Raw genomic sequence first — 27,645 nt, 5'->3', positions numbered from 1 at the left:
TCATCAAAGGCTCCTTAGTAAGCTCGAGAGTCATGGAGTAAAAGGACAGGTCCTCTTGTGGATCAAAAACTGGCTAATTAATAAGAAACAGTGAGTATAAATGGGCAATCTTCACAGTGGAAGACGGTAAGCAGTGGGGTGCCACAGAGCTCAGTACTGGGTCCCATACTCTTTAATTTGTTCATAAATGATTTGGAGTTGAGAATAAGCAGTGAAGTGGCTAAGTTTGCAGATGACACTAAATTGTTCAGGGTGGTAAGAAACAGAGGATTGTGAGGCACTCCAAAGGGATCCGTTGAGGCTGGGTGAGTGGGCATCAACGTGGCAGATGAGGTTCAGTATGGCCAAGTGCGAAGTAATGCACATTGGGGCCAAGAATCACAGCTACAAATACAAGTTGATGAGTTGTGAACTAGCAGAGACTGACCAAGAGAGAGATCTTGGGGTCGTGGTAGGTAACTCACTGAAAATGTCAAGACAGTGTGCGATTGCAATAAAAAAGGCCAACGCCATGCTGGGAATTATTAGGAAGGGAATTGAAAACAAATCAGCCAGTATCATAATGCCCCTGTATAAATCGATGGTGCGGTCTCATTTGGAATACTATGTACAATTCTGGTCACCACAGCTCAAAAAAGGATATTATAGCCTTGGAAAAAGTGCAGAAAAGGGCAGCTAGAATGATTAAAGGTTTGGAACCCTTTCCCTATGAAGAAAGGTTAAATCGCTTGGGGCTCTTTAGCTTGGAGAAATGTCGACTGCAGGGTGACATGATAGAGGTTTACAAGATTGTGCATGGGATGGAGAAAGAGAAAGAAGTACTTTTCTCCCTTTCTCACAATACAAGAACTCGTGGGCATTCAATGAAATTGCTGAGCAGTAGGGTTAGAACGAATAAAAGGAAGTACCTCTTCACCCAAAGGGTGATAAACATGTGGAATTCACTGCCACAGGAGGTGGTGGCAGCTACTAGCATAGCCAGCATCAAGAGGGATTTGGATAAAAATATGGAGCAGAAGTCCATCAGTGGCTATTAGCCACAGCATATTATTGGAACTGTCTGGGGCAGTGATGCTCTATTTTTGGTGTTTTGGGGGAGCAAAGTAGAAGGGCTTCTAGCCCCATTTGTGAACCTCCTTTTTTTGGCCACTGTGTGACACAGAGTGTTGGACTGGATGGGCCATTGGCCTGATCCAACATGGCTTCTCTTGTGTTATGTAAACCCGGAGTTCACAAGCCTTGCCCTGCTCACCCAGTGGCCAGGGAAGCCCCTCTGCCCCCCGGGCCCCTTCCCTGTGCGGACTCTATTACTCAGAACAGTAATGTTCTGGAGAGCCAGTGTGGTGTGGCAGTTAAGTGTGTGGACTTTTATTTGAGAGAACCAGGTTTGATATCCCACTCCGCCACATGCACCTACTGGAATGGCCTTGGGTTAGCCATAGCTCTCGCAGAGGTTGTTCTTGAAAGGGCAGCTTCTGGGAGAGCTCTCTAAGCCCCGCCCACCTCAAAGGGGTTCTGCTGTGGGGGAGGAAGATAAAGGAGATGGTGAGCCACTCTGAGATTGAGTGGAAAGTAGGATATAAATCCAATGTATTATTATTATTATTATTATTATTACTACATTGTAATATATAATGAAATAATTATACAACTCACAGCCTGGTTGCTAACAGACCACAGACCGGTACTGGGCCACAGACGGGGGGTTGGGGACCCCCAATCTAGTCCAAAACCTCCCCCCCTCCCCACAACCCCGGCACAATGCAGGAAATTCACTGCTCCATGCACAGGAAGATGGCAAAACAACCCTTCCAGGATCCCTGGCCAAACTGGCCTGGAGGAAAATTGCTGCGTGACCCCAGAATAGCCATCAGCATTTTCCTGAGTGTGTAAGAAAGGACCACAAGAACTAAGCCCTGATGCAGCCCTTCCTGCCCTCCTTCCCATGATCTGCCTAATTCACAGAATCAGCATTGCTGTCAGATGGCCATCAAGCCTCTGCTTAAAAACCTCCAAGGAAAGAGAGCCCACCACCTCCCAAGGAGGAAGCCTGTTCCACTGAGGAACTGCTCTAACGGTCAGGAACTTCTTCCTAATGTTGAGCCGGAAACTCTTTTGATTTAATTTCAAACCAGAAGGTCCTACCTTCCGGAGCCATAGAAAACAACTCTGGACCATCCTATACATGGCAGCCCTTCAAGTACTTGGTGATGCTACCACCTCTCAGCAACTTTCTCTCCAGGCTAAACGTACCCAGCTCCTTCAACCTTTCTTCACAGGACTTGGTCTCCAGACCCCTCACCATCTTCGTTGCCCTCCTCTGGACCCCTTCCAGCTTGTCTACATAAGAACATAAGAGAAGCCATGTTGGATCAGGCCAATAGCCCATCCAGTCCAACACTCTGTGTCACAGAAGAACATAAGAGAAGCCATGTTGGATCAGGCCAATAGCCCATCCAGTCCAACACTCTGTGTCACAGAAGAACATAAGAGAAGCCCTGCTGGATCAGGCCAGTGGCCCATCCAGTCCAACACTCTGTGTCACTTAAGAACATAAGAGAAGCCATGTTGGATCAGGCCAATGGCCCCTCAGTCCAACACTCTGTGTCACATAAGAACATAAGAGAAGCCCTGTTGGATCAGGCCAATGGCCCATCCAGTCCAACACTCTGTGACACATAAGAACATAAGAGAAGCCATGTTGGATCAGGCCAGTGGCCCATCCAGTCCAACACTCTGTGTCACTTAAGAACATAAGAGAAGCCATGTTGAATCAGGCCAATGGCCCCTCAGTCCAACACTCTGTGTCACATAAGAACATAAGAGAAGCCCTGTTGGATCAGGCCAATGGCCCATCCAGTCCAACACTCTGTGTCACATAAGAACATAAGAGAAGCCCTGTTGGATCAGGCCAGTGGCCCATCCTACTAATGGACGGCCAGCCGGTCTGCGCCCTGGAAAATCTTGACCGGGCATTACGGGCCGTGGCTGAGTGGCTCAGACTGAGTGGGCTGAAGCTAAATCCAACGAAGACAGAGGTCCTTTGCTTGGGTCGCCGCGGCCCGGGAGGGGGGATCCCCCTGCCAGCTTTTGACGGTGCGCCGCTGATGGCGGCGGACAGAGTCAGGAGCTTGGGGGTGCTGTTGGAGCCTTCCTTAAAGATGGAGGCTCAGATAGCAGCCGCTGCCAAGTCCGCATTTTTTCATCTTAGGCGGGCAAGGCAGCTGGCCCCCTTCCTGGAGCGTGACGACCTAGCAACAGTGATCCATGCTACGGTCACCTCGAGGTTGGACTACTGCAATGCCCTCTACATGGGGCTGCCCCTGTCCCGGACTCGGAAACTGCAGCTGGTGCAGAATGCCGCGGCCCAGCTGCTATTGGGTCTCCCAAAGTGGGGACACATTCGGCCGGGTCTTCGGACCCTGCACTGGCTTCCAGTGATGTACCGAGTCCGGTACAAGGTGCTGGTTATTACCTTTAAAGCCCTATATGGCCTGGGACCTGCCTACCTGAAGGACCGTCTCTCCCCACATGTTCCCCAGAGAGCACTGAGGTCAGGAACACAAAATCTCCTCTCTATCCCCGGGCCAAAAGAAGCCCGCTTGAAAGTCACCCGAGAAAGGGCTTTCTCCGTTATGGCCCCCACTTGGTGGAATCAGCTGCCGGAAGAGGTGAGGGCCCTGCAGGACTTGGCTCAATTCCGCAGGGCCTGTAAGACGACCCTCTTCCGGCTAGCCTACACCTAGCTGGGATAAAACTTGACGTAACTGGCCAGCCATCTGTTTATATATAATGACATGTTATTGGTTTTAAGCTGTATTGTTTTATGGAGTGAAATGTTACTGGTTTTAATGTTTAAATGTTAATTATTTAATTGTTTTATATTTAAAATTGTTAAATTTATGTTGACTAGTTGTTGGAAGCCGCCCTGAGCCACTTGTGGGAAGGGCGGGATACAAATCCCAAATAAATAAATAAAAATCCAGTCCAACACTCTGTGACACATAAGAACATAAGAGAAGCCATGTTGGATCAGGCCAATGGCCCATCCAGTCCAACACTCTGTGTCACATAGTGGCCAAAAAATACATACATACATACATACATACATACATATGTATATATATACACACACACACAGACACACATACTGTGGCCAATAGCTACTGATGGACCTCTGTTCCATATTTTTGTCCAATCCCCTCTTGAAGCTGGCTATGCTTGTAGCCGCCACCACCTCCTGTGGCAATGAATTCCACATGTTAATCACCCTTTGGGTGAAGAAGTACTTCCTTTTATCCATTTTAACCAGACTGCTCAGCAATTTAATCGAATGCCCACGAGTTCTTGTATTGTGAGAAAGGGAGAAATTCCCTTGATGACCTGGTAAATACCTGGCATGACAGGCTATCCAGGGCCATCAACGAGATTGCACCCCGGCGTCCTCTGCGCCCCCGAAGTAGGCTGGCTCCTTGGTACACCTCGGAGCTACGCCAACTGAAACAGGGACTCAGACGACTAGAGAGGCGGTGGCGGCATACTCGTGACGAAGCGACGAGAACATCCTATAGAACGTTTATGAAGTCTTATGAGATGGCAGTCAAAGCCGCAAAGAAGGATTACTTTGCGGCTAGGATTGCATCTGCAAATTCGCGCCCGGTACAATTATTTAAGATAATTGAGAATTTGACCACTCTGCCCCAAGGCAGACCAAATATGAGAGAATTGGAAATAGGCTGTGAGGCTTTTGCGAAATTTTTTGCAGATAAAATCTCATCACTCTGCCAGGACTTTCCTGCCACATTGGATGCAGTACAAGAACCTGGGGCTCTGTGCCTGTCTTCTGATATTATCTTGGATCACTTCGACGTGCTTAGTCTTGGGGAAGTCGACGAAATCCTCTCAACTGTATGCCCTACAACTTGCGACCTTGACCCATGCCCCTCCTGGCTAATTAAATCTTGCCAGAGGGAGCTTAGATATCCTGTACGGGATATCATAAATAGATCCCTCTTGGAAGGGCAATTCCCAACATCTTTGAAAGAGGCCACGGTCCGCCCTCTCCTAAAAAAGAGTACAGCAGATCCGGCCGAATTGGCGAACTACCGACCGGTCTCGAACCTACCATTCTTAGGTAAGGTTATAGAGAGGGCAGTGGCGTCACAGTTGCAGAGTTTTTTGGATGACACTTCCGCCTTAGACTTCCACCAGTCCGGCTTTCGTCCAAGTCATGGGACGGAGACAGTGCTGGTCGCCTTGGTAGATGACCTCCAGCGGCATCTGGATCGAGGCGGCGTGGCGGTGCTGATGCTGTTGGACCTGTCGGCCGCATTTGACACGGTCGATCATCAGCTACTGGCCCGCCGGCTCACCGACGCAGGGATCAGGGGGTTGGCCTTACAGTGGCTTTCCTCCTTCCTTGATGGACGGGGACAAAGGGTGGCTATTGGGGGAGAGCGGTCCCGGAGGCATCCACTAGTGTGCGGGGTGCCACAAGGGGCAGTTCTCTCCCCGATGCTGTTTAACATCTATATGCGCCCCCTTGCCCAGATTGCTCGGAGGTTCGGGCTCGGGTGCCATCAATATGCTGATGACACCCAGCTCTATCTACTAATGGACGGCCGACCTGACTCCGTCCCAGAAAACCTGGACCTAGCACTGCAAGCCGTGGCAGGTTGGCTCAGACTGAGCGGGCTGAAGTTGAATCCAACGAAGACAGAGGTCCTTTGCTTGGGTCGCGGTGCTCTGGGAAGGGAAATCCCCTTGCCGGTCTTTGACGGTGTGCTGCTGAAAGCAGCCCATAAGGTCAAGAGCTTGGGGGTCCTTCTGGAGCCTTCACTATCAATGGAGGCACAGATAGCGGCCGCTGCCAAGTCCGCGTTCTTTCACCTTCGACGGGCGAAGCAGTTGGCCCCCTTCCTGGAGCGCCGTGACCTAGCAATGGTGATCCATGCTACGGTCACCTCGAGACTGGACTACTGCAACGCCCTCTACATGGGGCTGCCCTTGTGCCGAACTCGGCGGCTGCAGCTGGTGCAGAACGCGGCGGCTAGGCTGTTGTTGGGGCTCCCAAGGTGGGAGCACATACAGCCGGGGCTATGCGGACTGCACTGGCTGCCAGTGGCATACCGAGTTCGCTACAAAGTGCTGGTTATCACCTTTAAAGCCCTATATGGCAGGGGACCTACCTACCTGAGGGACCGTCTCTCCCCATATGAGCCCCAGAGAGCGCTGAGGTCAGCTGGAAAAAACCAGCTGAATGTCCCTGGGCCAAGGGAGGCCAGATTGAAGGCCACCCGGGATCGGGCCTTCTCTGTCGCAGCTCCACTGCTGTGGAATCAACTCCCTGAGGAGGTGCGGGCCCTACGATGCTTAGATCAATTCCGTAGGGCCTGTAAGACCCACCTTTTCAAGATAGCCTTCAACTAATGATAAGCTAGGAAATGCTGCTGAAAATGCTTTTAGTACTGAATTCCACTGAAGATCTAATGTTTATAATGCCACATTGTTAATGTTAATTTTAATAATCTGTAATTTGTTTTAACCATGATTTTATAAGTATAATTTGATGTACAGTGTATTTTATGTTGTGAGCCGCCCTGAGCCTGCCTCGGCGGGGAGGGCGGGATAGAAATTAAAAATTATTATTATTATATTACTTTGCACATGGCCACATTGAACCTCATCTGCCACGCTGACACCCACTCACCCAGCCTCAACGGATCCCTTTGGAGTGCCTCACAATCCTCTCTGGTTCTCACCACCCTGAACAATGTAGTGTCATCTGCAAACTTGGCCACTTCACTGCTTACTCCCAGCTCCAAATCATTAATGAACAAGTTAAAGAGAATGGGACCCAGTACTGATCCCTGCGGCACCCCACTGCTTACCATCCTCCACTGTAAAGATTGCCCATTTACACTCACTCTCTGCTTCCTATTAATTAGCCAGCTTTTGATCCAGAAGAGGACCTGTCCTTTTACTCCATGACTCTCGAGCTTACTAAGGAGCCTTTGATGAGGAACTTTATCAAAAGCTTTCTGGAAGTCAAGGTAACATCTATTGGGTCCCCTTTGTCCACGTTTGTTCACCCCCTCAAAGAACTGAAATAGGTTAGTGAGGCAAGATCTTCCCTTACAGAACCCATGCTGAGTCTTCCTCAATAACCTGTGTCCATCAGTGTGCCTCCTCATCCTGTCCTTGATAATGCTTTCTACCAACTTCCTGGCTGGCCTCCTTCCCTTCCCCCTCGGGGTCTCCTTTGCCTCGCAGCTGCTGGTTTCAAGGTGAGCAGATCTGGGTCCTCCTCCAACCAACTGTGAGAGGGCCAAAGGCCACGAGAGGGCAGAGGCTGCCACTGTCCCCACTCAGGACTTGGTGGCTCCCTTGGGAACACTAGCTGAGAAGCCACTTCTATCCCTGGGTCAGCGCTGCCGGCCCCCGCACCCTCAGAGCAACGACAGCAGAGCCTTCCCCACTTTCTCTTCCTTCATTTTTATTTGGTTGCCTGTGCCGAGAGGTGACAGAACACACTCAACAATTCAAACAGCCAGTGAAAAGAACCACAGGAATTGAAATTCTGCCTGAGGTAAATCAACAGTACAACCCCATTTCCCATTGCATGTTACATTCCCTTTCATTCCTGTAGTGATTGAAATTAAGAACAAAATGAGATCAGCAGCAAAATTCAAAGAGAACGGCTGGGGAAGCCATTCAAATTCATCAACTCTTATTGCTCCATGAAGACTTTACCACTTCTGGACTTTCTATGTGCCAAAGACATTTTTGAAAGGGGGGGGGGGCAACCAACTCCAGCTTCACAGTGCCCAGCCCTCTAGTTCTCCAGTCACCAAAAGCAAGAACAGACCACAAGCTGGGTGAGTGGAGTCAGCAGACCTGCAACAAGCCCCATGGGGGGCGGGGTGTGAGAAGGCCACCAAAGGCACGTGGAAGCGGCACGCCCTGTGACTGCTGCTGCGACTTGTGCTGAACCCTGGTCCCCTCCCAGAGGCAGCAGCCTGGCTGCATCCCCAACAGCCACCGTTGCAAGGAGGGGGAGCCGCCGAATTGCTCTCAGTGCTGCCAACAACAGTTATGTGCAAAGAATGGAAGAGAAACACCCAGAGGGACGGAGAGCTCCGTCAGTCGCCCACATGGGAGCAGAGCTGGGTCATTGCAGCCAATCTGACAGGGCTGTTCCGGACACTGTGGCACTGAACACCCAAAACGCTTCCCTGAGCAACGCACGCTTTGTGCGAGCATGGCTGGTCTGGCATACCCCCTCCCAACATACACACACCACACTTATCACATCCCCCCAGACCCCACCCATCTTCCCAAGGAGGCTGCGTGAGCCAAGTCCCCTGCAGCAGCCCTTGGCCTGCCTCTCCTTCCCCCTGCCATCAGGAGCCCTCCCCTCCCCCCATTTGCTCACTCCTTCATGATGCTCCTTGTATAGCACTTTCCCACACATTCCTCAGCCACGTGGCTGTGAGGGCTGGTGAGCGCGGGGCTCGCCGAGAGTCCAGAAACCCTGCTAGCTTTGTCCTAGGACGGAGCTGCGGAACAGACCTTCTGCTGAACTGGAAGTCTATGCAGCCCCCGCTAGTCTTCTGTGAGGCCTGACAAAGTCTGCTCCCCACCCCCAAAGCCCCCAGGCCAGCTGCCTCTCTCGAGCCCAAGGCAGCTGCTCCCAATCCGCCAGAGGAGCCCAGCAAGCGCAGCAGCAGCAGCAGGAGGGCTGTCAGTCACGTCACAGCATAGAGCTCTTCCCGGTCGTTCTTGCAGATCTGGTAGCCACAGAGGAGCTTGCGTGACCACGCCCACAGCCTCTTGGGCCTGTCTCCGGGGGGAAGGAGGAAGGCCACGCTGCCGGCCATTAGGACGTGCCACAGGCTGTGAGTGTAGTAATAATTCTCATTGGTCTCCATGAAGGCATAGACAGCGATGGCGATGAAGGCCAAGCAGATGCCAGGGAGGAGGAAGAAGGCCCAGCGCTTCCAGCAGGGGGGGTAGCAGTGACGGCGCCTCACACCGCGGTGGGCCTGGGGAAGGAACTCGGGGTCACTGGCCAGATCGAGAGCCTGACCCGGGACAAGCCACAGGGAGTCTCAGCGAGGAACAAACAAATACGACGTAGCACAGTTTTAAGAATTTAAGCCAAGTCAAATGCCCGTCTCACTATGAATGAGCCAACGACCCAAAATGCACCTTCCTTACGCTGCAGTCTGATCTAGGAAAAACTGCAGGCCGCTGTAAGTAATGCGCAAGTGGAAACACCAGCAGACTGAACACAGCTCTGGTTGCATACTTCCCTCCCAGCTACCATTTCCTCTTGTGCAACCAATTCCTGGGCATGGAGGTGTTATGCCAGACCTGAGAGCAGGTGTGGCGCAGTGGTGGGGAACAGCGGGCTCTAATCTGGAGAGCCAGGCTTGACTCCCCACTCCTACTTCTCCTGCATGTGAAGCCAGCTGGGTGACCTTGGGCCTATCCCCACTCTCAGCCCCAAAAGCCTCACAAGGGGGAGGGGAAGGAAGGCCTGGGTGAGCTGCTTTGAGACTCCTTCAGGTAGAGAAACTCTCAACTATTCATCTTCTTGCATCAGCAGAACTGTGCAATGTTTACGTTTCCACTCCCTGAGACTGGAGTGCAGGGCTCAGCCACCTACCCAAACGGACATCATGATGACGAGGGCAAAGAGACAGGGTCCCATCATGTTCCAAACCCCCCTCCGGTCCAGCTGCAGAGACATGGCGATGAAGAGGGTCCCGAGAAGAACAAGGATCTACAGAGGGGCCACAGGACAGTCAGAGGCATCGCAGAAGCCCCACTGCCAAAGCAGGGCAAGAATCTGAGCTTGGCCAACACCCCCCTCCCCCCCCGGAAATCTCCTTGTCCGCCTGCAGAGCCTGCAGCACTTTCATCTGGACACAGTGATTAAATTACTGTAAGCCGTTGTGTGTAGAATAGTCAGGTGATCCTAAGATCATCTGGCAGCCAGAAGTTCCAGAGAGGGTGAAGGCCTGGTTCAAGGGGGGAACTCAAGTGCTTGGCCTTCTCCTCCCCCTGGCTCTTTCGGCTCCCCCCTCCCTTGCTTAAGAAGCCGCCAGCCAGGCTGACAGACCTCCCCCCCCCCCCCAGTCCCCAAGCAGTGTCCGCAAACGTACGTGTTTCAGCATTTTCTTCAGTTGGGCCATGCACAGAATGGTGACCCAAATAGAGACCACAGAGCCCAAGAAGTCGCAGAACTGCAGCGTGTCGTAATCCATGATGCACAGGACGGCCACCCCAGGCTGGTCGCAGGCGTGGTAGAACTGCAGCCGAGGGAGAAGAGGGAAGTTGGTCGGCAGCTTCCAGTGGACCCCTCCCCTCAGCTGGCCGGGACCTGCAGGGGCTGCCCTCTGGCCAGAAGCGAGAGGGGAGGGCTGGTGCAGGGCGTCCTGGGACAGGGAACTGCATGGATCCAGCTCCAGGCCACTGGCAGGCGGAAGAGGACAGAGGCCCGCTCCCCACCAGTCGGTCAAGAGCTGCCAAGTTCAGACAGGATGTAGTCCTGGCAGCCTGCCCACCTCCCCCAGCCCAGCACAGGCCCTGTGTCAGGGAGACTCTCGCAGCAGAGGGCCAGCTGGACCAGAAGATGGCCGTACCGTGGAGAAGAACATGGTGAAGAGATAAACGGAGGCCTCGACCAAATGGTAGCTGTACAGGGCCACGGCAATGGCAGGCAGGAACATCAGGTTGCTGAGCGTCAGCAAGAGGGTGGCCAGCGTTTGGGCACCGACCGACTGGGCCTTCGTGCCGTCTGTGCAGCCCCACCCGCTCCAGCCTGCCAAAGGGAAGGGAAAAGAGCCAACAAGCGATACCCCTTGGTGCACAAAAGCCACCTGTGCCACAGTGGGGATGGAGGGGGGGCCTGAACAACAGGGGTGGCCAGACTGCGGGGGCTCCGAAGCCACATGGAACTCTTGCACACATGTTATGTGGCTCTCAAAGCCCCACCTCTTTAACTCACTTTGGTGGCTTTCAGCATGCCTTTAAAGTTGACGTTGCTTTCTTTCCACCTCTCCTTCCCCCCCTCTGTTTGCCTGCCTGCCTGCCTTCCTGTCTTGCAGCTTTCAAACATCTGACATTTATTCTACGTGGTTCTTATGTTAAGCAAGTGTGGCCACCCCTGCTGTACAAGAAGAGGAGCCCAATGACCTCAGGGGCCCTGGCTCAGCCTCTCCTGCCCCTGCAAACAAAGGCTCGCCTTTGGTCACAACGTCCCTTGGGAACCGCTTAAGGGTGCTCTGCAAACAAAACAACCAGAGCACTGGGCCACATCTTCCGGAAGGCACTGCCTGGCCAGGCTGGAGCACGAGTGGCAAAGAGGGCATACCGGCGGGGACCAGGGCAGGCCCAGACCAATCTCCCAGCTGCGGGAGGCATGGGGCTTCTGCCAGCTTCCAGGGGCTCTCCTCACCAGCCTTGCAGCTGCACCCCGCGTAGACGTAGCCGTGGCGCCGCAGGAAGCTGCACTGTCCGTACAGGCCGCAGTCGTTCCAGCAAGGGCTGAGGAAGGCGGTGACAGTCACCAGGGCTTGGGCACATTCCCTGTGCAGGGGGAGGGGAGAGAACACAGAACAAGAAGCTGCTGGGGAGGGGGCATCGCGGCAGTCATTCTGCTGTGCCAAGGGAAAGGAAGGGCGGCAGGAGAAGGGGGCCGAGGGGAGGCACAGCACAGGCTGCAGAAGAGTGGGCGAGGAGGTATCCCTGCCACTGCCCTCCAGGCTCCTCCCACCCCCAACTCACCCCGCGTCCTTTGGGCAGACGAGCTGCAAGGTCAGGAACCAGCTCTCTGACTCTGGGTAGGGGACGCTGAGCACCGCTTCCAGGGAGGCCTCCGACACGTTCAAGGGGTAGCCCTGGAAGAATGCTGCAGGCATAGAACGGGGAGAGCCACTGCTGCGGTGAGCTCCCTCATCCAGCAACACACACACACAGCCCAGACCTGCCAGGCGGTGCTTCCCCCCACCCCAGCCAATCTCTTCACCACCCACCCTGGACAAGAGCCATGCAGAACGGCCCAGCCCTGGGGCAGCCGTGGGCCTCCTGTACCTGTCCTGCAGTCCCCCATGGCATTTGGGTTCAGCACTGGAGAAGCAGCACTCAGGCAGGCGAGCACGGTGGCATTCCCAAGGATCGAGGCCGTCTGCAAGGACGTGAAGAAGATGAAGAAAAAGACATTGGATTTATATCCCACCCTCCACTTCGAATCTCAGAGCAGCTCACAATCTCCGTTATCTTCCTCAAGCACAACAGACACCCAGTGAGGTGGGTGGGGCTGAGAGGGATCTCACAGCAGCTGCCCTTTCAAGGACAACTTCTAGGAGAGCTATGGCTGACCCAAGGCCACTCCAGCAGGTGCAAGTGGAGGAGTGGGGAATCAAACCCGGTTCTCCCAGATAAGAGAGCTCTGGCTGACCCAAGGCCATTCCAGCAGCTGCAAGTGGAGGAGTGGGGAATCAAACCCGGTTCTTCCAGATAAGAGAGCTCTGGCTGACCCAAGGCCACTCCAGCAGGTGCAAGTGGAGGAGTGGGGAATCAAACCTGGTTCTCCCAGATAAGAGCTGTGGCTGACCCAAGGCCATCCCAGCAGCTGCAAGTGGAGGAGTGGGGAATCCAACCCGGTTCTCCCAGATAAGAGAGCTCTGGCTGACCCAAGGCCATTCCAGCAGCTGCAAGTGGAGGAGTGGGGAATCTAACCTGGTTCTCCCAGATAAGAGCTATGGCTGACCCAAGGCCATTCCAGCAGGTGCAAGTGGAGGAGTGGGGAATCCAACCTGGTTCTCCCAGATAAGAGAGCTATGGCTGACCCAAGGCCATTCCAGCAGCTGCAAGTGAAGGAGTGGGAATCAAACCCGGTTCTCCCAGATAAGAGCTATGGCTGACCCAAGGCCATTCCAGCAGGTGCAAGTGGAGGAGTGGGGAATCTAACCCGGTTCTCCCAGATAAGAGAGCTATGGCTGACCCAAGGCCATTCCAGCAGGTGCAAGTGGAGGAGTGGGGAATCAAACCCGGTTCTCCCAGATAAGAGAGCTCTGGCTGACCCAAGGCCATTCCAGCAGGTGCAAGTGGAGGAGTGGAGAATTAAACACGGTTCTCCCAGATAAGAGTCTACGCACTTAACCACTACACGAAACTGGCTCTCTGGAGACTTGGAAGACGGAGGCAGGTGCTGAGCTTGCTGAAGGCAAGGGATGGCCTGACGAGGGGCCGCTCAAGGTCCTCCGGTCCTCCCCCCCCCCCCCGGCTCACCTTGTTCAGCTGCAGGCCGAGGATCAGCGTCCCCCCGCTGTCCATCCCCGAATTCAGGGAGAGAAGGAGCAGGCTTGGCAGCTGAGGCCGGACTGGCACGCCGGACTCCCCAAGGACCCGGAACATCACCGACACCACATCCAGGTCCTCCCGGACGACTGGCTGGCTGCGCAGGCAGGAGCTCCCTGGAGCAGAGGCGTTGGCACCCACCTGCCACATGGCATTAGGGCTGCCTCCCTGCGGTGGCACAGCCTGGCTTCGGTTCAAGCTCTGGTAGAATGCCAGGAAGGTGCTGGCCGTCCCGGGCTTGCATGCTGAGAAGGAAGGAAGCAGGGAGAACCACACCAGGGCGCCTCTTGATGCAGGAAGGGGCCACCGTCACCGAGGGCCACCCTGACCCTGGGCCTCCAAATGTGGAGGTGAGCAACTGATATGCCACAGATCCCCCACAATGGGTGGCGAAGCTCCCTCCTTCCCTCCCCGGAGGTGGGTAGCCAGCTGCCCTCGAGCACCAGCACACACCTACCTGTGAAGGAAGCTTCCATCTGGAAGGAGAGCCGGGCCCTGGGCCCGCTGAGGCTTTCCACTGTGATCCGCAGCCACTTCTCCCACGGTGGCGAGGCCAGGAGGAGGCTGCAGGGGAAGGCTTCCCCCCCTGTGCAGTTCAGCACCTTCTGGAAGGACCGGGGCAGCGTGGCGGAACCCAGCGTGACGTGGAGAGCACAGGCCACGGAGGTGTTTGCTGTGCAGTTTCGCAGCTCAACCTTCAGGGCAGTGCAGTATGCCGGGACAAAGATCCTGTGCAGGCAGGCAGGGAGAGAAACCTGAAAAGAGGCTGATGGACTGGGGCACCCCTCCGCCCCGTGGCTGACCCCCTTCCCCCCCATGCCCACCCACCCCCGCATCCCGCCTTCTCTCACTTGGTGTGAAGCGGCCAAGCTGGGCCAGAGATGGTCTGCCAGGAGAGAAGGTCGGGCTCCAGGGCGGAGACCTCCAAGAGGCGCAGCAGGAACATATCCGGCTGGAAGGTGTAGGTGCACGGCGTGGAGAAGCCCTGCGGGGAAGGCAGGCTCAGGCAGGGGGCCTCGAAGGCCCGGCTCAGTGGCCCTCCTCCACCCCTCCCCACTCACCTTGACTTCAATCTTGCCCGTGGCCTCAGGCAGGTGGGCCACGATGAACCAGTCTCCGGCGGCAGGGCTGGTGAGGTTGAGGAAGGTGGCGTTCTGGGGCGCGGCCCTCCCCAGCGCCAACGTCTGGCTGAAGGAGCCCGGCAGGCTCATGTTGGCGGGGAACTGCGTGCCCAGGGGGTTGATGACGGGCGGTGCCCCATGGCGGAAGTGGCTGCAAGAAAAGAGGAGGCGGCCATAGTTCAGAAGCCCCAGGGGCTGGGTGCTGCCTGCTACTGCCCAGGGAAGGAGCAGGGCGGGGGGACGTACATGGTGACCTGGGTCTCGCCTCGGCACTCTGGGCCAGTCCCCCGGGAGGCCTGCAGGAGCCAGCGGACCAGGACGGTGTCCTCCGGCACACGGAATCGGAAGAGCTTGGCGGTGCCATACCACCGGTAGAAGGAGAGCCTCTGGGCGCTCTGCGAGAAGTACTCCGAGAGGTAGGTCGCGCCTGGGAGGAGAAGAGAGAAGCAGAAGCAGCACCTGTCAGCCGGGAGGCCAGAAGCCCGGGAACCTGGGCACTGCAGGGAAGCCCCGCCCGCCCGCGCGGAGGAGGAGGCCGCCACCCGTTAGGCCCCGCGGGCCTGGCGCTTCCAAGGAAGGGTGGGGCGCCGAGGGCGTTGGAAGAAGAGCGGGCTGCAGGTCAAGGCCCGGGCGGGGCGGCAGCAGAGGGGCTCCCCGCCCTCCAAGCGCCCCTTCGCCGAGCCCCCTCCAGCAGCAAGAGGGGCCCCTCCCTCCCTCACCGTCCGGCGCGCCGCTCTGCAGCTCCTTCCCCCCCGGCGAGGCGGCGAGCAGCGGCCGCAGCGCCAGGAGCAGCAGTAGCCGGAGGCCCATGGCAGCAAGCGGGAGCCCGCCTGACCCGACCCGGGAGGCAGCCCCGCCCCGCCCCTCTGACGTCACCGCCGGGGACGCCCTCCCCCGCAACTGCCCCGCCCGGGATTCCGTTGCCGGAAGGCCCCGCCCGCCCGCCTGCCATGGCTGCCGCCTCCTCCTCGTCGTCCTCCAGCAGGACCAAGGCGGGGTGAGCGGCCCGGCCCCTGCCCGGGTGGGGAGGGGGAGAGCCCCCCGGCAGCCTTGCTCCGCCCCTGACCCTCCCGTTGTGCCCCTCCAGGGAGCCCCCCCTGCAGCCCCTGGCGCTCACGCCCGCCGACCAGGCGAACCTCCGCTTCCTGTGGGCCAAGGTGTACGAGGAGGCCGAGGAGAACGGCCGGCTGATCGTCATCAAGTAAGGCCCCGGGACCTGCGGAGGGGGCCACACCGGCGAAGCCCTTCTTCTGCCAAGCAATACTGCCAATAGAGGAGGAGGAGGACGCCTCCTCTACCTCTCCCTGCAGATGCTGTGCTCTGCCTTCGGCTCCCTTCCGGTGGCAGGCAAGATGCCTGGGAAGGAGGGGGAGGGCACGGTCCCAGTCCCCCCCCCCCCGCCAGGCTGCTTCTCCTGGGGGCGGGATCTGGTGTGGAACAGCTGCCGGCCTGCCTGTCTTCAGGGCCTTGGAAGGCCTCATGGGTCAAGCTGCTCCAGAAATGGGACATTTAAGGGGCCCTGGTGGCCCAGTGGCAGAGCCTCTGGGGGGGTGAGGGGCAAGGAGAAGGAGGGCGGAACCTTTTGGCACTGAGATGTGGGGCTCTGGGCTGGCCTCCACTCTTGCTGCCCCCCACACCAACCATGGCCTTTCAAGAGAAAGTTCTCTGCCTAGCAGCCCCAGCTTCTGTGCCTACCCCCCTTCCCTTCGTGGCCCACTGGGGGGCCTGTGGGGGGTGGTCTCCCACCCCACCCCCCTCCAAACAAAGGAGTGACTGGTTTTCCCTGCTTGCGGCAGCCGTGCCTTTCCCGTGCAGGTTCTTTACAGATTACCCAGAGACCAAGCAGTACTTCATCCACATCCCAACCGAGGGGACGCTCCACAGCAACCCCATGGTGGCCTTCCATGGCAGGAGAGTCATGGTGGCCATGAACCAAGTGTTTGAGAACATAAACAACTGGAAGCGGGCCTGCAAGCTGCTGGAATGCCTGGCAGAGTCACACAAGAATGTCCATCGGGTGCCCGTGAACCTGTTCCAGGTATCGTGCCCAGCAGCGGAAGACCGGAAGGAGCGGGTGCTGCTTGGACTGTAGAGAAGTCAGACCCCTGGGCGGTGGGGGCTGGGGGGCCTGTCTGAATCCCCTGCGTCCCCCTCTGCCTTGCTCGGCCCTTGGGGGGCTGTTGTGGCAGGGTGCCAAGCAGTCCCTGAGCATCCTCTCCCCGGCACAGGCAATGTTCCGGACGATGCGAAGCACCTGCCAAGACATCCTGGAGAATGAGTTCACTGATGACATGCTGGTCTCCTGGGAGAAGCTCTTTGGAGCAGTCTACGAAGTCATCAGCGCTGTCTACACTCGGAACCCGCTCTCCTAGAACGAGAGTGGCCAGCGGTTGCCCCACCCTGTGTTTGGATAGTTGGGCTATTGGAGTGGAGGTGATCAAGGGGGCAGGCAGCGGGGCATATGTTTGGATTCCTCCCGCAGAGGACTGTGTTCACTCGGGGGTGAAAGCCCTCCCTGGCCAGATCTGGGCTGCCGCTTCATCTCCATCTATGCAGCAGCTGGCCCCTCCCTGTGCCGCTTGCCTCAAAGCCAGAGAGAAGGGTGGAGGAGAGGCAGGAAGGCCCAGGAGTCTCCTCTCCGAGCTGGGACATCAGCTGCCTGCCTCCCCAAAGGAAAGGATTGTGGCTAAGAGTGGGGCTGCCTCAGCCACTGGCTGGAGTCATGTCCTGGTCTTCCTGCCTTCCAAAGAGCAGAGTGGGAAGGCCTCTAAAGGAGGAGGCCAGCCCCACCTGGTGGACGGACGATGGGATTGCCCCTGGCTGCTTCTGCTGTGTTGGTGAAGAGGAGCCCAGCAGGACATCGGAAGATCACGAGAGCCCTGGGGGGGGGGGGGTCTGGGTCATCTAGCACCACCTGCCTTCCCTCCGTGCCCCCACCCTGGACTCCCATTTATGCCCAGCCTTTCACACCTTTTTTAAAAAAATCAAAGCCAATTTGCAGCATATAATGAGAATAACTCAACTGCCTTAGGAGTATTAAAACTGGAACCACAGTCTGAAGCACCAATAAAGTGGCAGCAGAATAAACCTGGCGCCACGTCATTCATGATGGTGCCCTGCCCGTTTGCCAGGAGAAGGAAGAGCACCGCTGTAGTGCCACCACCAAAAAGGCCCACAGCCTGCCTCCCCTCCGGAATGGAGCAAAAAAGGCTCTGCTTGCGTGAGCAGAAGTGGTGGCTGCAGGGAGGACTGCTGTGAAGGAAGGGATGGGTGGGTGGATGAAAGCTCCCAGCCAGTGCTCTTCAGAAGCCTCCCTCTGCATGTCACGCTGCAGGCCTGTGAGCAAAGCGCTGGCAGGAGGCTTGTGGCATGAAACAGGTGATGCTTCAGGGACCCTTCGCAAGTCCCCACCTGCCAGCAGACCTGGATCGAAAGCACGCCCCCCCCACGAGCCCCCTCCTTCCCCCTCTACTGTCGGCCACTGTTCTTGAGGCAGTGGAAGGGAAATTTGACCCCTGGGCAGGTGGGTTTTTCAGGGCTATTGTGGAGCCCTCCATCTTGGGCTGCCAGCTCTCTGTTTCTGTCGGTTGCTGTGTGCGCGTGTGTGTCTTTTTAAGCACTTTACATTGAACAAAACGGACTGGCTTCCTGTGGCAACCCGACTGTAGCAGCCGCAGGGGGCATTGCTGGTCCCCTAGCTGAGACTGAGGGCAGGGTGGGGGCTGCAGACATCACTGTTGGCATCCGAAATATCTGGCAGTGGGGGGGGGGGGCTAAGGGCTGGGCAGCCTCTGCCTGCTGGCTCCTCTGCCACTGCCAGGGTGACACAGCATGGCCCTAGGGGTGCCAGCTCCTGGGGGATCTCCAGCTGATCACCTGGCTGCAGAGCCCAGGAATCTGGAGGCTTTTTGCCTTCCTCTGGGCATCTAGGGCAGGGGCCACTGGGGGGTGGGGGTTGTGCTAGCTGGCCCCCTCCCCACTTCCCTCAGGAGGTGTCAGTCATCACAGCAAGGAGAACCCACTGGCTGGCCAGCAGGGAGCCCCAACCCACTTCTCTCCTGGCTGGGGGGGCAGTGCTTATCCTCCCCTGCTGTGTGCCCCCCCCCAGCAACTGGAACTCAGAAGTAGACTGCTGCTGACCCTGGAGGTTCCATTAAGCTGTCCCCCCCCCACCTTGGGGCCCAGGAGTTCCTTGGGGAGGGCAGTTCAGGTCAAGGCCCCGCACTGGCAGCCCTCAGCAGAGGGGAGGGATGGCGGGAGGGGAAGGGGGGCTCTCTCCCGCAGAATCACCCCACCCCCATTTTGGGGCGGGGGGAAGGGGGGGTCTGCACTTCCCCAGCCTCCTCCTCCTGGGCAGTTGGTCAGGGGCCTCTGTGGCCAGCCCTGGGATGAGGCGGCTGCGCCCGCTGAGCTCCGGAGCCCTCCCCCGTCCCTGGGCGGCGGCCACTCGGACCTGCCCCTCCCCCTCGGCCCGCTCTGCTCCGCCGGGAGGAGGCCTTCCCGGACAGGGCGGCTGGAGGAGTGGCGGCGGCAGCAGCAGCAGCAGCAGCTCGGGCAGTAGTCGGCTCGCCCGCGGCCCTCGAAGCGCCCCCCTCCCCCCCCCCCCCGGACAAAGAGAGAGGCGAGCAGCAGGCGGCCCTTTCGACGGCCAGGCGTTTATTGAGGGGGGGGGGTCGGTGCGCCGGCCTGTGGCGCTGCTGCGGCTGGGCGAGACCGGCGGGCGGGCGGGCGCTCTAGCGGTACTTGCAGGTGAGCACCTTGGTGACGAGGGCGAGGAACTTGTCGAGGGAGACGAGCACGTCGGCGGTCAGCTGGCCGCGGCAATGGACGGCGATGGTCACCAGGAGGCACTGGGCCAGGTACTGCGGGGGGAAGGCAGGCGGAGGGTCAGGAGGGCGGGAGGGGGCCCTGGGGGGGGGCAGCCCTCCTCCTCCTCCCCGCCGGCTCACCCTGAAGTTGACGGGGTCGACGCGCAGCTTCTGGGCGTGCAGGTCGCTGAGCTTGGCCAGGGCGCCGCCGATGTTGTCCAGGTGGGCCACGGCGTCGGAGAGCGCGTTCACCACCCGCTTGCCGTGCGCCCGGATCTGCTCCGAGCCGGCGCTCACGTCGAAGTGCGGAAAGTAGGTCTTGCTGGTGGGGTAGGCCACGAACATCCTGCCGAGAGGACGGGAGGGGAGAGGCGCGCTCAGCCCCGCGGCACTGCCGCCCGCCGCCCGCCAGCCCCCACCTGCCCCGACGGGGCGGACCACCTCACCTGTTGATGGCCTCGGCGCCGAACTCCTCGGCATGGCCCGACACCTGGCACCAGATGCCCTTCACGTGGGCTTTGTCGTTGTCGCTCAGGCTCATCCTGCTGCTGCTGCTGCTGCTGCGCTCCGTGCCCCCCGCCGCCGCGCCCCTTATATCCCCGCGGGCGAGGGGGCGGGACCAGCCCCGAGGGGAGGGCGGGCGGAGAGCCTGGAGCGGCCCCTGCGGGCCTGGCCCGCCCCAAGGAGGCCCACCCCTTCCCCCCTCCACCCAGCCCCAAGCCCCGGAGGGCGGCGGCACACGATCCCACATCAGCCCTGCCAGGCAGGCCGCGGGAGGGGGGCGCTGAGGAGTGGGCCAGGCGGAGAATCCCTCCCTCCCTCCCTGCGGGCTGGCCCTCTCGGTCCGAAGGCGGCCAAGGGAGCCGGCTGTTTGGCGCGGCGGACAGGTCTGCCCCCCCCCACCCCTCATCCTCTTTTGCGGTGGGGGGCGGGGATGGAGCCTCCTTGTCCCGGAGCAGCGGAGCCCGCCCCTGCTGCACCTCCCCTGTGGCTGGAGGGTCTCGCTAGCCTCTTGCTGACCCAAAGCCCCTCCGCCTGCCCCGGCCTTCAAGCCACAGGAGCTCCCGCTGGGTGTCCCCCTCCCCCCCTCGTCAGACCCCCACCCACTCCTCCGCCTTGCCTCTGAGCCGCTGCAGAGGGCCTTGCCCCAGCGTCTCCTGAGCCAGCTGAGTGTTGTCGGGGTTATGTGCGCGCAGTCCTCTCGGGGAGCACCGGGTTCGATTCCCCACTCCTCCACTTGCAGCTGCTGGAATGGCCTTGGGTCAGCCATAGCTCTCTTCTCTGGGAGAACCGGGTTTGATTCCCCACTCCTCCACTTGCAGCTGCTGGAATGGCCTTGGGTCAGTCAGAGCTCTCTTATCTGGGAGAACCGGGTTTGATTCCCCACTCCTCCACTTGCAGCTGCTGGGATGGCCTTGGGTCAGCCAGAGCTCTCTTATCTGGGAGAACCAGGTTTGATTCCCCCCTCCTCCACTTGCAGCTGCTGGGATGGCCTTGGGTCAGCCAGAACTCTCGCAGAGGTTGTTGTCCTTAAAAGGGCAGCTGCTGGGTGAGCCCTCTCAGCCCCATCCACCTCATAGGGTAGCTATGTGCACGGACTCTTCTCGGGGAGCACCGGGTTTGATTTTCCCCCTCCTCCACTTGCAGCTGCTGGAATGGCCTTGAGTCAACCAGAGCTCTGGCAGAGGTTGTTGTCTTTCAAAAGGCAGCTTTCGTCAGAATCCTCTCCGCCCCACCCACCTCACAGGGTGTCTGTTGCGGGTGGGGGGAGGTAAAAGAGACTGTGACCGCTCTGAGATTCAGAGTAGAGATTCAGAGAAGATTCAGGGAGCAGGGCGGAATGTAAATCCAACCTCTTCTTCTTCTGCGTGAAGGGGCGCGCCCAGCAAGTGCCTGGAACCGGGACCAAGTTCTCCATCGGCCTCCCCCCTCCAAAGGCTTCTCCCTTCCCTTGTGCGGGGGGGGGGGGGATGCTCTCCTTCCTCAGGCGTGCGCCGGGCCGGTCTGCTTGGCGGAACCTCTCCTGGCGGGCTACTGCTGCTGGCTGGGGAGGTTGGAGCGGCGGAGGGGGGGGGGAGCACCGGCCAGAGGGACCCTCCTTGCAATGCGGCCCCTTGCTTTGCCCACCCTTGCCCCCCCCGGTCGAGAGCTGGCCTTCTCCGTCTGCTGGGGGGGGGGCGGAGGACCCCCCACTGGACTCCCCCGCTCCAGCCAGAAAACGCTCCGGTAGTTTGGGGGCGGGGCGGGAAGAAGCCCCTGGCCCCACCTCGTGGCCGCACCCCACACCTAGGCGTGCCAATCTCCCGGTGGGGCCTGAAGATGACTCCTGACATTGCAGTGATCCGCGATCAGGCGACTTCGGGGGCGGGGCGGTCTCGTAGGCCTTGCGGCTCCCTGGATGAGCCCCCTCCCCTCCAGGGGCAACAACGGGGGACTCCGGGCGGGTTTTCTCCTGGGCTAGAAGAGAGGTGGCCCTCTGCGTCCCGCCCCTGGCCCTCCCAGCTGGGGGTAGTGGTGAAGCGTGCTACTCTAATCCGGGAGAACCGGGTTTGAGTCCCCCCTCCTCCACCTGCACCTGCTAGCATGGCCTCGGGTCAGCCAGAGCTCTCTTGCAGGAGTTGTCCTTGAAAGGGCAGCTTCTGGGAGAGCTCTCTCAGCCCCACCCACCTCACAGGGTGTCTGTTGTGGGGGAGAGAAGATAAAGGAGATTGTGAGCCACTCTGAGATTCCGAGTGGAGGGTGGGATATGAATCAGTTTAGTGTAGTGTTGAAGTGCGCGGACTCTTCTCTGGGCGAACCGGGTTTGAGTCCCCATTCCTCCACCTGCACCTGCTGGAATGGCCTTGGGTCAGCCAGAGCTCTCTTATCTGGGAGAACCGGGTTTGATTCCCCCCTCCTCCACTTGCAGCTGCCGGAATGGCCTTGGGTCAGCCAGAGCTCTCTTATCTGGGAGAACCGGGTTGGATTCCCCACTCCTCCACCTGCAGCTGCTGGCATGGCCTCGGGTCAGCCATAGCTCTCTTGCAGGAGTTGTCCTTGAAAGGGCAGCTTCTGGGAGAGCTCTCTCAGCCCCACCCACCTCACAGGGTGTCTGTTGTGGGGGAGAGAAGATAAAGGAGATTGTGAGCCACTCTGAGATTCCGAGTGGAGGGTGGGATATGAATCAGTTTAGTGTAGTGTTGAAGTGCGCGGACTCTTCTCTGGGCGAACCGGGTTTGAGTCCCCATTCCTCCACCTGCACCTGCTGGAACGGCCTTGGGTCAGCCAGAGCTCTCTTGCAGGAGTTGTCCTTGAAAGGGCAGCTTCTGGGAGAGCTCTCTCAGCCCCACCCACCTCACAGGGTGTCTGCTGTGCGGGGAGTAGATATAGGAGGGGAGGGCCGGTGGCTCAGTGGTGGAGCATCTGCTTGGTAAGCAGAAGGTCCCAGGTTCAATCCCCGGCATCTCCAGCTAACAAAAGGGTCCAGGCAAAGAGGTGTGAGAGAGCCGCTGCCAGTCTGAGGAGACAAGCCTGGCTTGGATGGCCGGGGCGGGGCGGGCGGTCTGGGGGGGGGGGGGGTCTCATTCAGCAGAAGGCAGCTTCAGTGGTTTCATATGTTTGTGTTTGTAGAAGACGGTGAGCCGCTCTGAGGCTCTGATTCCCAAAGAACGGCGGGGTAGAAATCTGCAGTCTTCTTCTTCCCCCACCCGAGTCTTCTCTTGGGCCGCCCCCTGCCCAGCTGCCCCGACCAGGGGAGGGGGCGGGAGACTGGCAGAGGCGGCTCCACAGGGCCTGGCTCGGGACTCCCCCCGCCCCCACCAGGCCGGAGGAGATGGAGCTGGGGCGGGGGGGGAGAGGACCCCAGAAGCAGAAGAGAGACTCTCCGGGGATGGCTTATTCCGGAGCTGGGCCCCCTCCCTCCTCCCGGGCAGGTGGAGTCCTGCGGGGCCCCCCACCCCCCACCCCCAGCAGACCCGCGCGCGCGCGCACAGACAGGCAGGCAGAAGAGGTGGTAGGTTCGAGGCACGTTTATTGGGCTGGCTGTCGGACAGAGGCGCGCTCGGGCGCTGGAGAAGAGGCTGCGGGCAGGCAGGCCGGCGGGCCGGGGGCTCCTTCATCTGTACTTCTCGGCCAGCACGTCGGCCACGCAGGCCATGAACTTGTCCCAGGCGGCGTAGGTCTGCGCGTTGAACTCGGCGCGCAGATGGGTGGCCAGCACCACCTGCAGGCAGCGCGCCAGGAGCTGCGGCGCGGAGGAGAAAGGAGGGCGGGCGTCAGCCGCGGGGAAGGGGCTGCAGGGACCCCCCCCCGCCCCCCCGCCCGGGCCCGGCCTCACCTTGAAGTTGACGGGGTCCACGCGCAGGTTGTAGGCGTGCAGGTTGCTGAGCTCGGCCAGGTTCTCGTGGAGGTGGTCGGCGTTCTTGAGCGCGTCCTCCAGCGCCTTGATCACCTTCTTGCCGTGGTTGCGGATCTGCGCCGAGCCCGCGCCGAAGTCGAAGTGCGGGAAGTAGGTCTTGCAGGTGGGGTACACGATGAAGAGCCTGCCCGGGAGCGAGAGCGTGAGAGGAGCCCCGACGGGGCGCCCACCCCACCCCACCGCCCCTCTCCCCTGCCCCTACCTGTAGAGGGACTCGGCGCCGATCTCCTCTTGGATGCTCGACACCTTGTCCCACGTCTGCTTGAGGATGCGGCGCTCGTCGGCGGTCAGCATGGCTGCGGAGGTGAGGCAGGCAGGCAGGCGAGACTCGACGGCTGGCGGGCGGGAGGGCTGCGGGCGACTGGCAACTGGCAGCCCGGCGGGGAGGGCGCCTTTTATGGGCGCCGCCGCCGCCGGCCTCTCCGCCCCCTTCCCTCTTATCGCCCGGGAGAGGCCTCTCTCCCCACCCCCAACCCCACCCCCACGGCGGGGGACGGGGCTTCTGGGGGGCTCTTCGGGAAGGGGATCCAGGGAGGTCTGCCCCAGGCCCCTCTCCCCTGCTGCCTCCAGCGGGACAGAGAAAAGGCCTCCCCAAGTCACAAAAGGGCAGGCGGCTTCAGCCCCCACTCAAGCCCACCCAGAGGGGCCTGCTGCAAGCCGGACCTCCATCTCTCCTCCTCGCCTGCCCAGGCACCCCACCTCCTTGTGCCCCCCCCTTCCCTGCCTAGACATGGGTTCTAGGGCTTTCCTTGCCCCACACAGGGGTGGAGAAAATGGACCCCTGGGGTGGTGGGGGTCTCCAGGGCCCCCCCTTCCCTGCAGCTCTCCCCCCCCACAGGGCCCGCCCGGTCTGCAGGTCTGAGGAGAAGAGGCCACCCAGACTGTAGAAAGAAAGCAACGAAGCCGCCTCCCCAGAGACGTCTGCTCTCAGAGTCCTGATCCCCACCCAGCATCAGGAAGGGTCACGCATGTCTTTGGAGGGTGGCATTTCCCCATGGCCACGTCCCGTGTTGGAATCGCTCTCTCCCTGCCCCCCAGGCAGAGACACCAGCCTCCTCCTTGGGAGACTCCAGCGGCGGGCACTGCAGAGGTGGCAAGCGACCCCCCTCTGCCTCCTGGCTTTTGGGGGGGGGGGCACAGAGAGCCAGGCTTGGGAAGAGGATCTCAACTAGCCAGGTGGCAGCAGGGTGGGGAGAGAATAGAAAGAGGTGGTCCTTTGGTTATCCTAGTGCTTGGCCATCTAAGGCCTTGGAAGGAAGAACCAGCCCTTGGCATTTGGCCCTGGTACACACTGGCAGCTGGGGCAGAGCTTTTGACCCACAGGACCTCCTGTCTCCATCCATCCTCTCTGCCCTGTTGCTGTCCCTCCAGAGAAACTGGGTGGCCACTGGCTGAGACAGGAGGCTGGACTAAATGGACACTCCCTGGTCTGATCCAACAGGGCTCTTCAGAGGTTTTTCTCAGGGAAAGGCCTCAGCTTCTCTGCCCTGTTGTTGGCCCTTCAGAGGAATTGGTTGGCCTCTGTGTGAGATAGGAGGCTGGGCTAGATGGACCCTCACTGGTCTGATCCAGCAGGGCTCTTCTGATGTTCTTCTCAGGGGAAGGCCTCGGCCTCTCTGCCCTGTTGTTGGCCCTCCAGAGGAACTGGTTGGCTACTGTGTGAGACAGGAGGCTGGACTAGATGGACCCTCCCTGGTCTGACCCAGCAGGGCTCTCCTGAAGTTCTTACCAGTTCCCAAGGCCACATAAGAAGGGCTGATAAGGCTGGTGTGGGCAGAGATCGTGGCTTGGGTGCAAGACCTCCCCCCCCCCCCCCCCCGTTCCCAGGGAAAGTCCGTGTTTTGAAGGAAGCGAGCTGACTGACTGAGGACTGGCCCTCCAGATACGGCAGCAGCTCCAAGCGGCCAGAGTCCAGTGGAGGAGAGACTTATCAGAAGCTCTGGGCAGAGAGAACCCAGCAGCAGGGTTGGCTTTTGGCGTGCCTTGTGCCAGCATGCTCCTGAGCCTTATGTAGGGAACAGGTGCTACATCAATTGAACATGATAACAACACAGATAATGGGGGAGAGCATCTTGTGTGCTTCTTGCCAAACCAGTGTCATGAGGAATGCCAGCATGCTGGGCATAAATGACCCAGAGACGTTGGCAGGGTCCAGGGCATGTGAGGCTGGGAGAGCCAGGGGCCTGCGGAGGCAGAGCGACGGCTCCCCCTGGACTGATGGCAACCGAGGGCTGCGTTCCCTTCTCTACTGTTACAGTCGTTTGAACAAACACATAATCAATGTTACTGTTTACACAATAAGCAAGATTTATTTCATAAAACGTAGCCTAATAAACTTCAAACCTGTTTCCAATTCCCGTAGCCCCAGTCTCAACACACAGACTTTGACTGGATCCCAGGGTTCTCCTCACAGAAAAGACAATCCAGCTCAGCGTCAACATGGCCTGAGGCTGCTCAGGTGGAAGGCCGGCCCTCCGGGCAGGAGAGATTTGCTCCAGCAGTCAAGAGCCAGCAGAGGCAGAAGCTTCACAACCCCCTGAAACTGCCACCTCTCCGTCTCCTCCTGCCTGCTGGGCCCCTTTAACTGAAGAGGCTGCTGGGAACTGAACCCAGGTGGCTTCCTCCCTCTGGCACACTCTGCCTCTCTCCCCATGTCCAAGGAGGACCAAAGGCAGATGGGTCTCCCCCCCGGGTTTCTGCTTGGTCCCTGACAAGCACCTTTCCCTGCGTTCCTAAAAGAGTTCTCACGTTTGAGAATACATTTGCACTGAACTCACGCTTCAGTTTAAACCAGATAACTGTAAAAGATAAGATTCTCCCAGCCAGGGGAAAGGAAAACAGACTGCCATTCACCTAGGGGTGACCAGGCGGAAGACCTGACCCCACTGTTACTCGGCAGCCATGGACAAGCAATGGGGAGTGCCCCGGCCAGACTAGGTAGACGGGCTCCTCAGAGGGTAACCCGCAGTGCCTGGGAACGACTTGGGGTGGAGAGGGGAGCCACTCCAAAGTGCCCAAGGCTGGGGGGGCCAGTCGCTCCACAAGCCACGTTACGCCCGTCTAAGAAGAGGACGGCACTGCCAGGGTGGGCCTTGACCTCTTCTCAGAACCCAGGAGCCACAACCGGAGGTGCTGCGTGCAAAGCAACCTCCAGGCAACAGTGAAGTAGGCTCCGGCAGTTCCTGGGCCCTTTGCAAAGGCAGCTGCTGTGCTGAAGCAGCCCAGCCCGCAGGTCAGCAGGGGCTGGCAACGGTGGCCACTCAGACAAAGGGCAGCCTCCGGAAAGTGCAAGCAGACGACTGATTCACAATACCTGTTTCCCTTCCCCCCAAGTGGTGCAAAGGCAGGCCTTTGTCGTGTTCTCCCAGCCATCGAGAACCATGGCAAGTGAGCTGACCAGTGCCCATTTTGACTGATGTGTGCACAACGGAGGAGCACAGGTGCCTGGAGCAGCCCCAACGGCTGATGGAATCTTTCCAGCGGCTTCTTCAACACCCCACCTGCACCCGCTCTCTGCCTTGAGAAGCAGCCGCCCAGCCACGAGGCTGATGGGGGCTGCTCTCCCGTCCCCCTCCTCAGCCTGGATCGCAGAGAGGTGCTCTGGCACAAGCCAGGCTGTGCTGCCTCTCCCCTCAGCTTGGGGACCACAACATGGCCACAGCCCCTTAGGGCAGGAGCCGCTGAAAGCGACCTTTAGGCCAAGCGCCTAGGAAGGAGGGGGAGAAGAAGAGCCAAGGGGGAGCCAAGGCCAAGAAGGCCCTGCCTGCGGCTGCCACCCACCTGACTGGAGGGCCAAGGCGAGGGGCTGCCACGGGCTCTGGAGGCCGACCTGGTGCTCCCGTGCGCCCCTCCCGTCGGGGCAGAGCGAGAGCAGGGCGGGAGTTGGCTTCCCCCGCTCCACGCAAGCCCCGCCCCTCCGGCCCCGAGGCGCATGCGCCGCCCCAGCCCCGCC

At 59.2% G+C, this 27,645-nt stretch overlaps 4 protein-coding genes across 4 annotated transcripts; 1 reads left to right on the top strand and 3 right to left on the bottom strand.

Annotated features, from left to right (window-relative positions):
* Positions 1-7,475: 7,475 nt before the first annotated feature.
* PGAP6 (post-GPI attachment to proteins 6) lies at positions 7,476-15,299 on the bottom strand. The gene is made up of 13 exons (XM_060260664.1): positions 15,209-15,299; positions 14,736-14,916; positions 14,430-14,640; positions 14,220-14,353; positions 13,826-14,097; positions 13,300-13,613; positions 12,100-12,193; positions 11,794-11,917; positions 11,465-11,595; positions 10,650-10,828; positions 10,170-10,316; positions 9,671-9,787; positions 7,476-9,044 (listed from the first exon to the last, which is right to left on the bottom strand). The coding sequence occupies exons 1-13, from the start codon at positions 15,297-15,299 to the stop codon at positions 8,748-8,750; spliced, it is 2,292 nt and encodes a 763-aa protein (XP_060116647.1). The 3' UTR covers positions 7,476-8,747.
* A 115-nt stretch (positions 15,300-15,414) lies between these two features.
* Positions 15,415-17,576, top strand: LOC132588364 (cytoglobin-like). The gene is made up of 4 exons (XM_060260736.1): positions 15,415-15,486; positions 15,577-15,690; positions 16,305-16,527; positions 16,718-17,576. The coding sequence occupies exons 1-4, from the start codon at positions 15,440-15,442 to the stop codon at positions 16,859-16,861; spliced, it is 528 nt and encodes a 175-aa protein (XP_060116719.1). The 5' UTR covers positions 15,415-15,439; the 3' UTR covers positions 16,862-17,576.
* A 1,548-nt stretch (positions 17,577-19,124) lies between these two features.
* Positions 19,125-19,875, bottom strand: LOC132588452 (hemoglobin subunit alpha-A-like). The gene is made up of 3 exons (XM_060260847.1): positions 19,744-19,875; positions 19,439-19,643; positions 19,125-19,351 (listed from the first exon to the last, which is right to left on the bottom strand). Exons 1-3 carry the CDS (start codon positions 19,836-19,838, stop codon positions 19,223-19,225), a joined length of 429 nt encoding a protein of 142 aa, XP_060116830.1. The 5' UTR covers positions 19,839-19,875; the 3' UTR covers positions 19,125-19,222.
* A 3,414-nt stretch (positions 19,876-23,289) lies between these two features.
* LOC132588133 (hemoglobin subunit alpha-D-like) lies at positions 23,290-24,102 on the bottom strand. The gene is made up of 3 exons (XM_060260463.1): positions 23,896-24,102; positions 23,613-23,817; positions 23,290-23,519 (listed from the first exon to the last, which is right to left on the bottom strand). Exons 1-3 carry the CDS (start codon positions 23,985-23,987, stop codon positions 23,391-23,393), a joined length of 426 nt encoding a protein of 141 aa, XP_060116446.1. The 5' UTR covers positions 23,988-24,102; the 3' UTR covers positions 23,290-23,390.
* Between the last annotated feature and the right edge of the window lie 3,543 nt (positions 24,103-27,645).

The sequence above is a fragment of the Heteronotia binoei genome, chromosome 20 (genome assembly GCF_032191835.1).
Source record: "Heteronotia binoei isolate CCM8104 ecotype False Entrance Well chromosome 20, APGP_CSIRO_Hbin_v1, whole genome shotgun sequence".
Classification (NCBI taxonomy): domain Eukaryota; kingdom Metazoa; phylum Chordata; class Lepidosauria; order Squamata; family Gekkonidae; genus Heteronotia; species Heteronotia binoei.
This window is presented reverse-complemented; position numbering and strand designations above follow the sequence as displayed.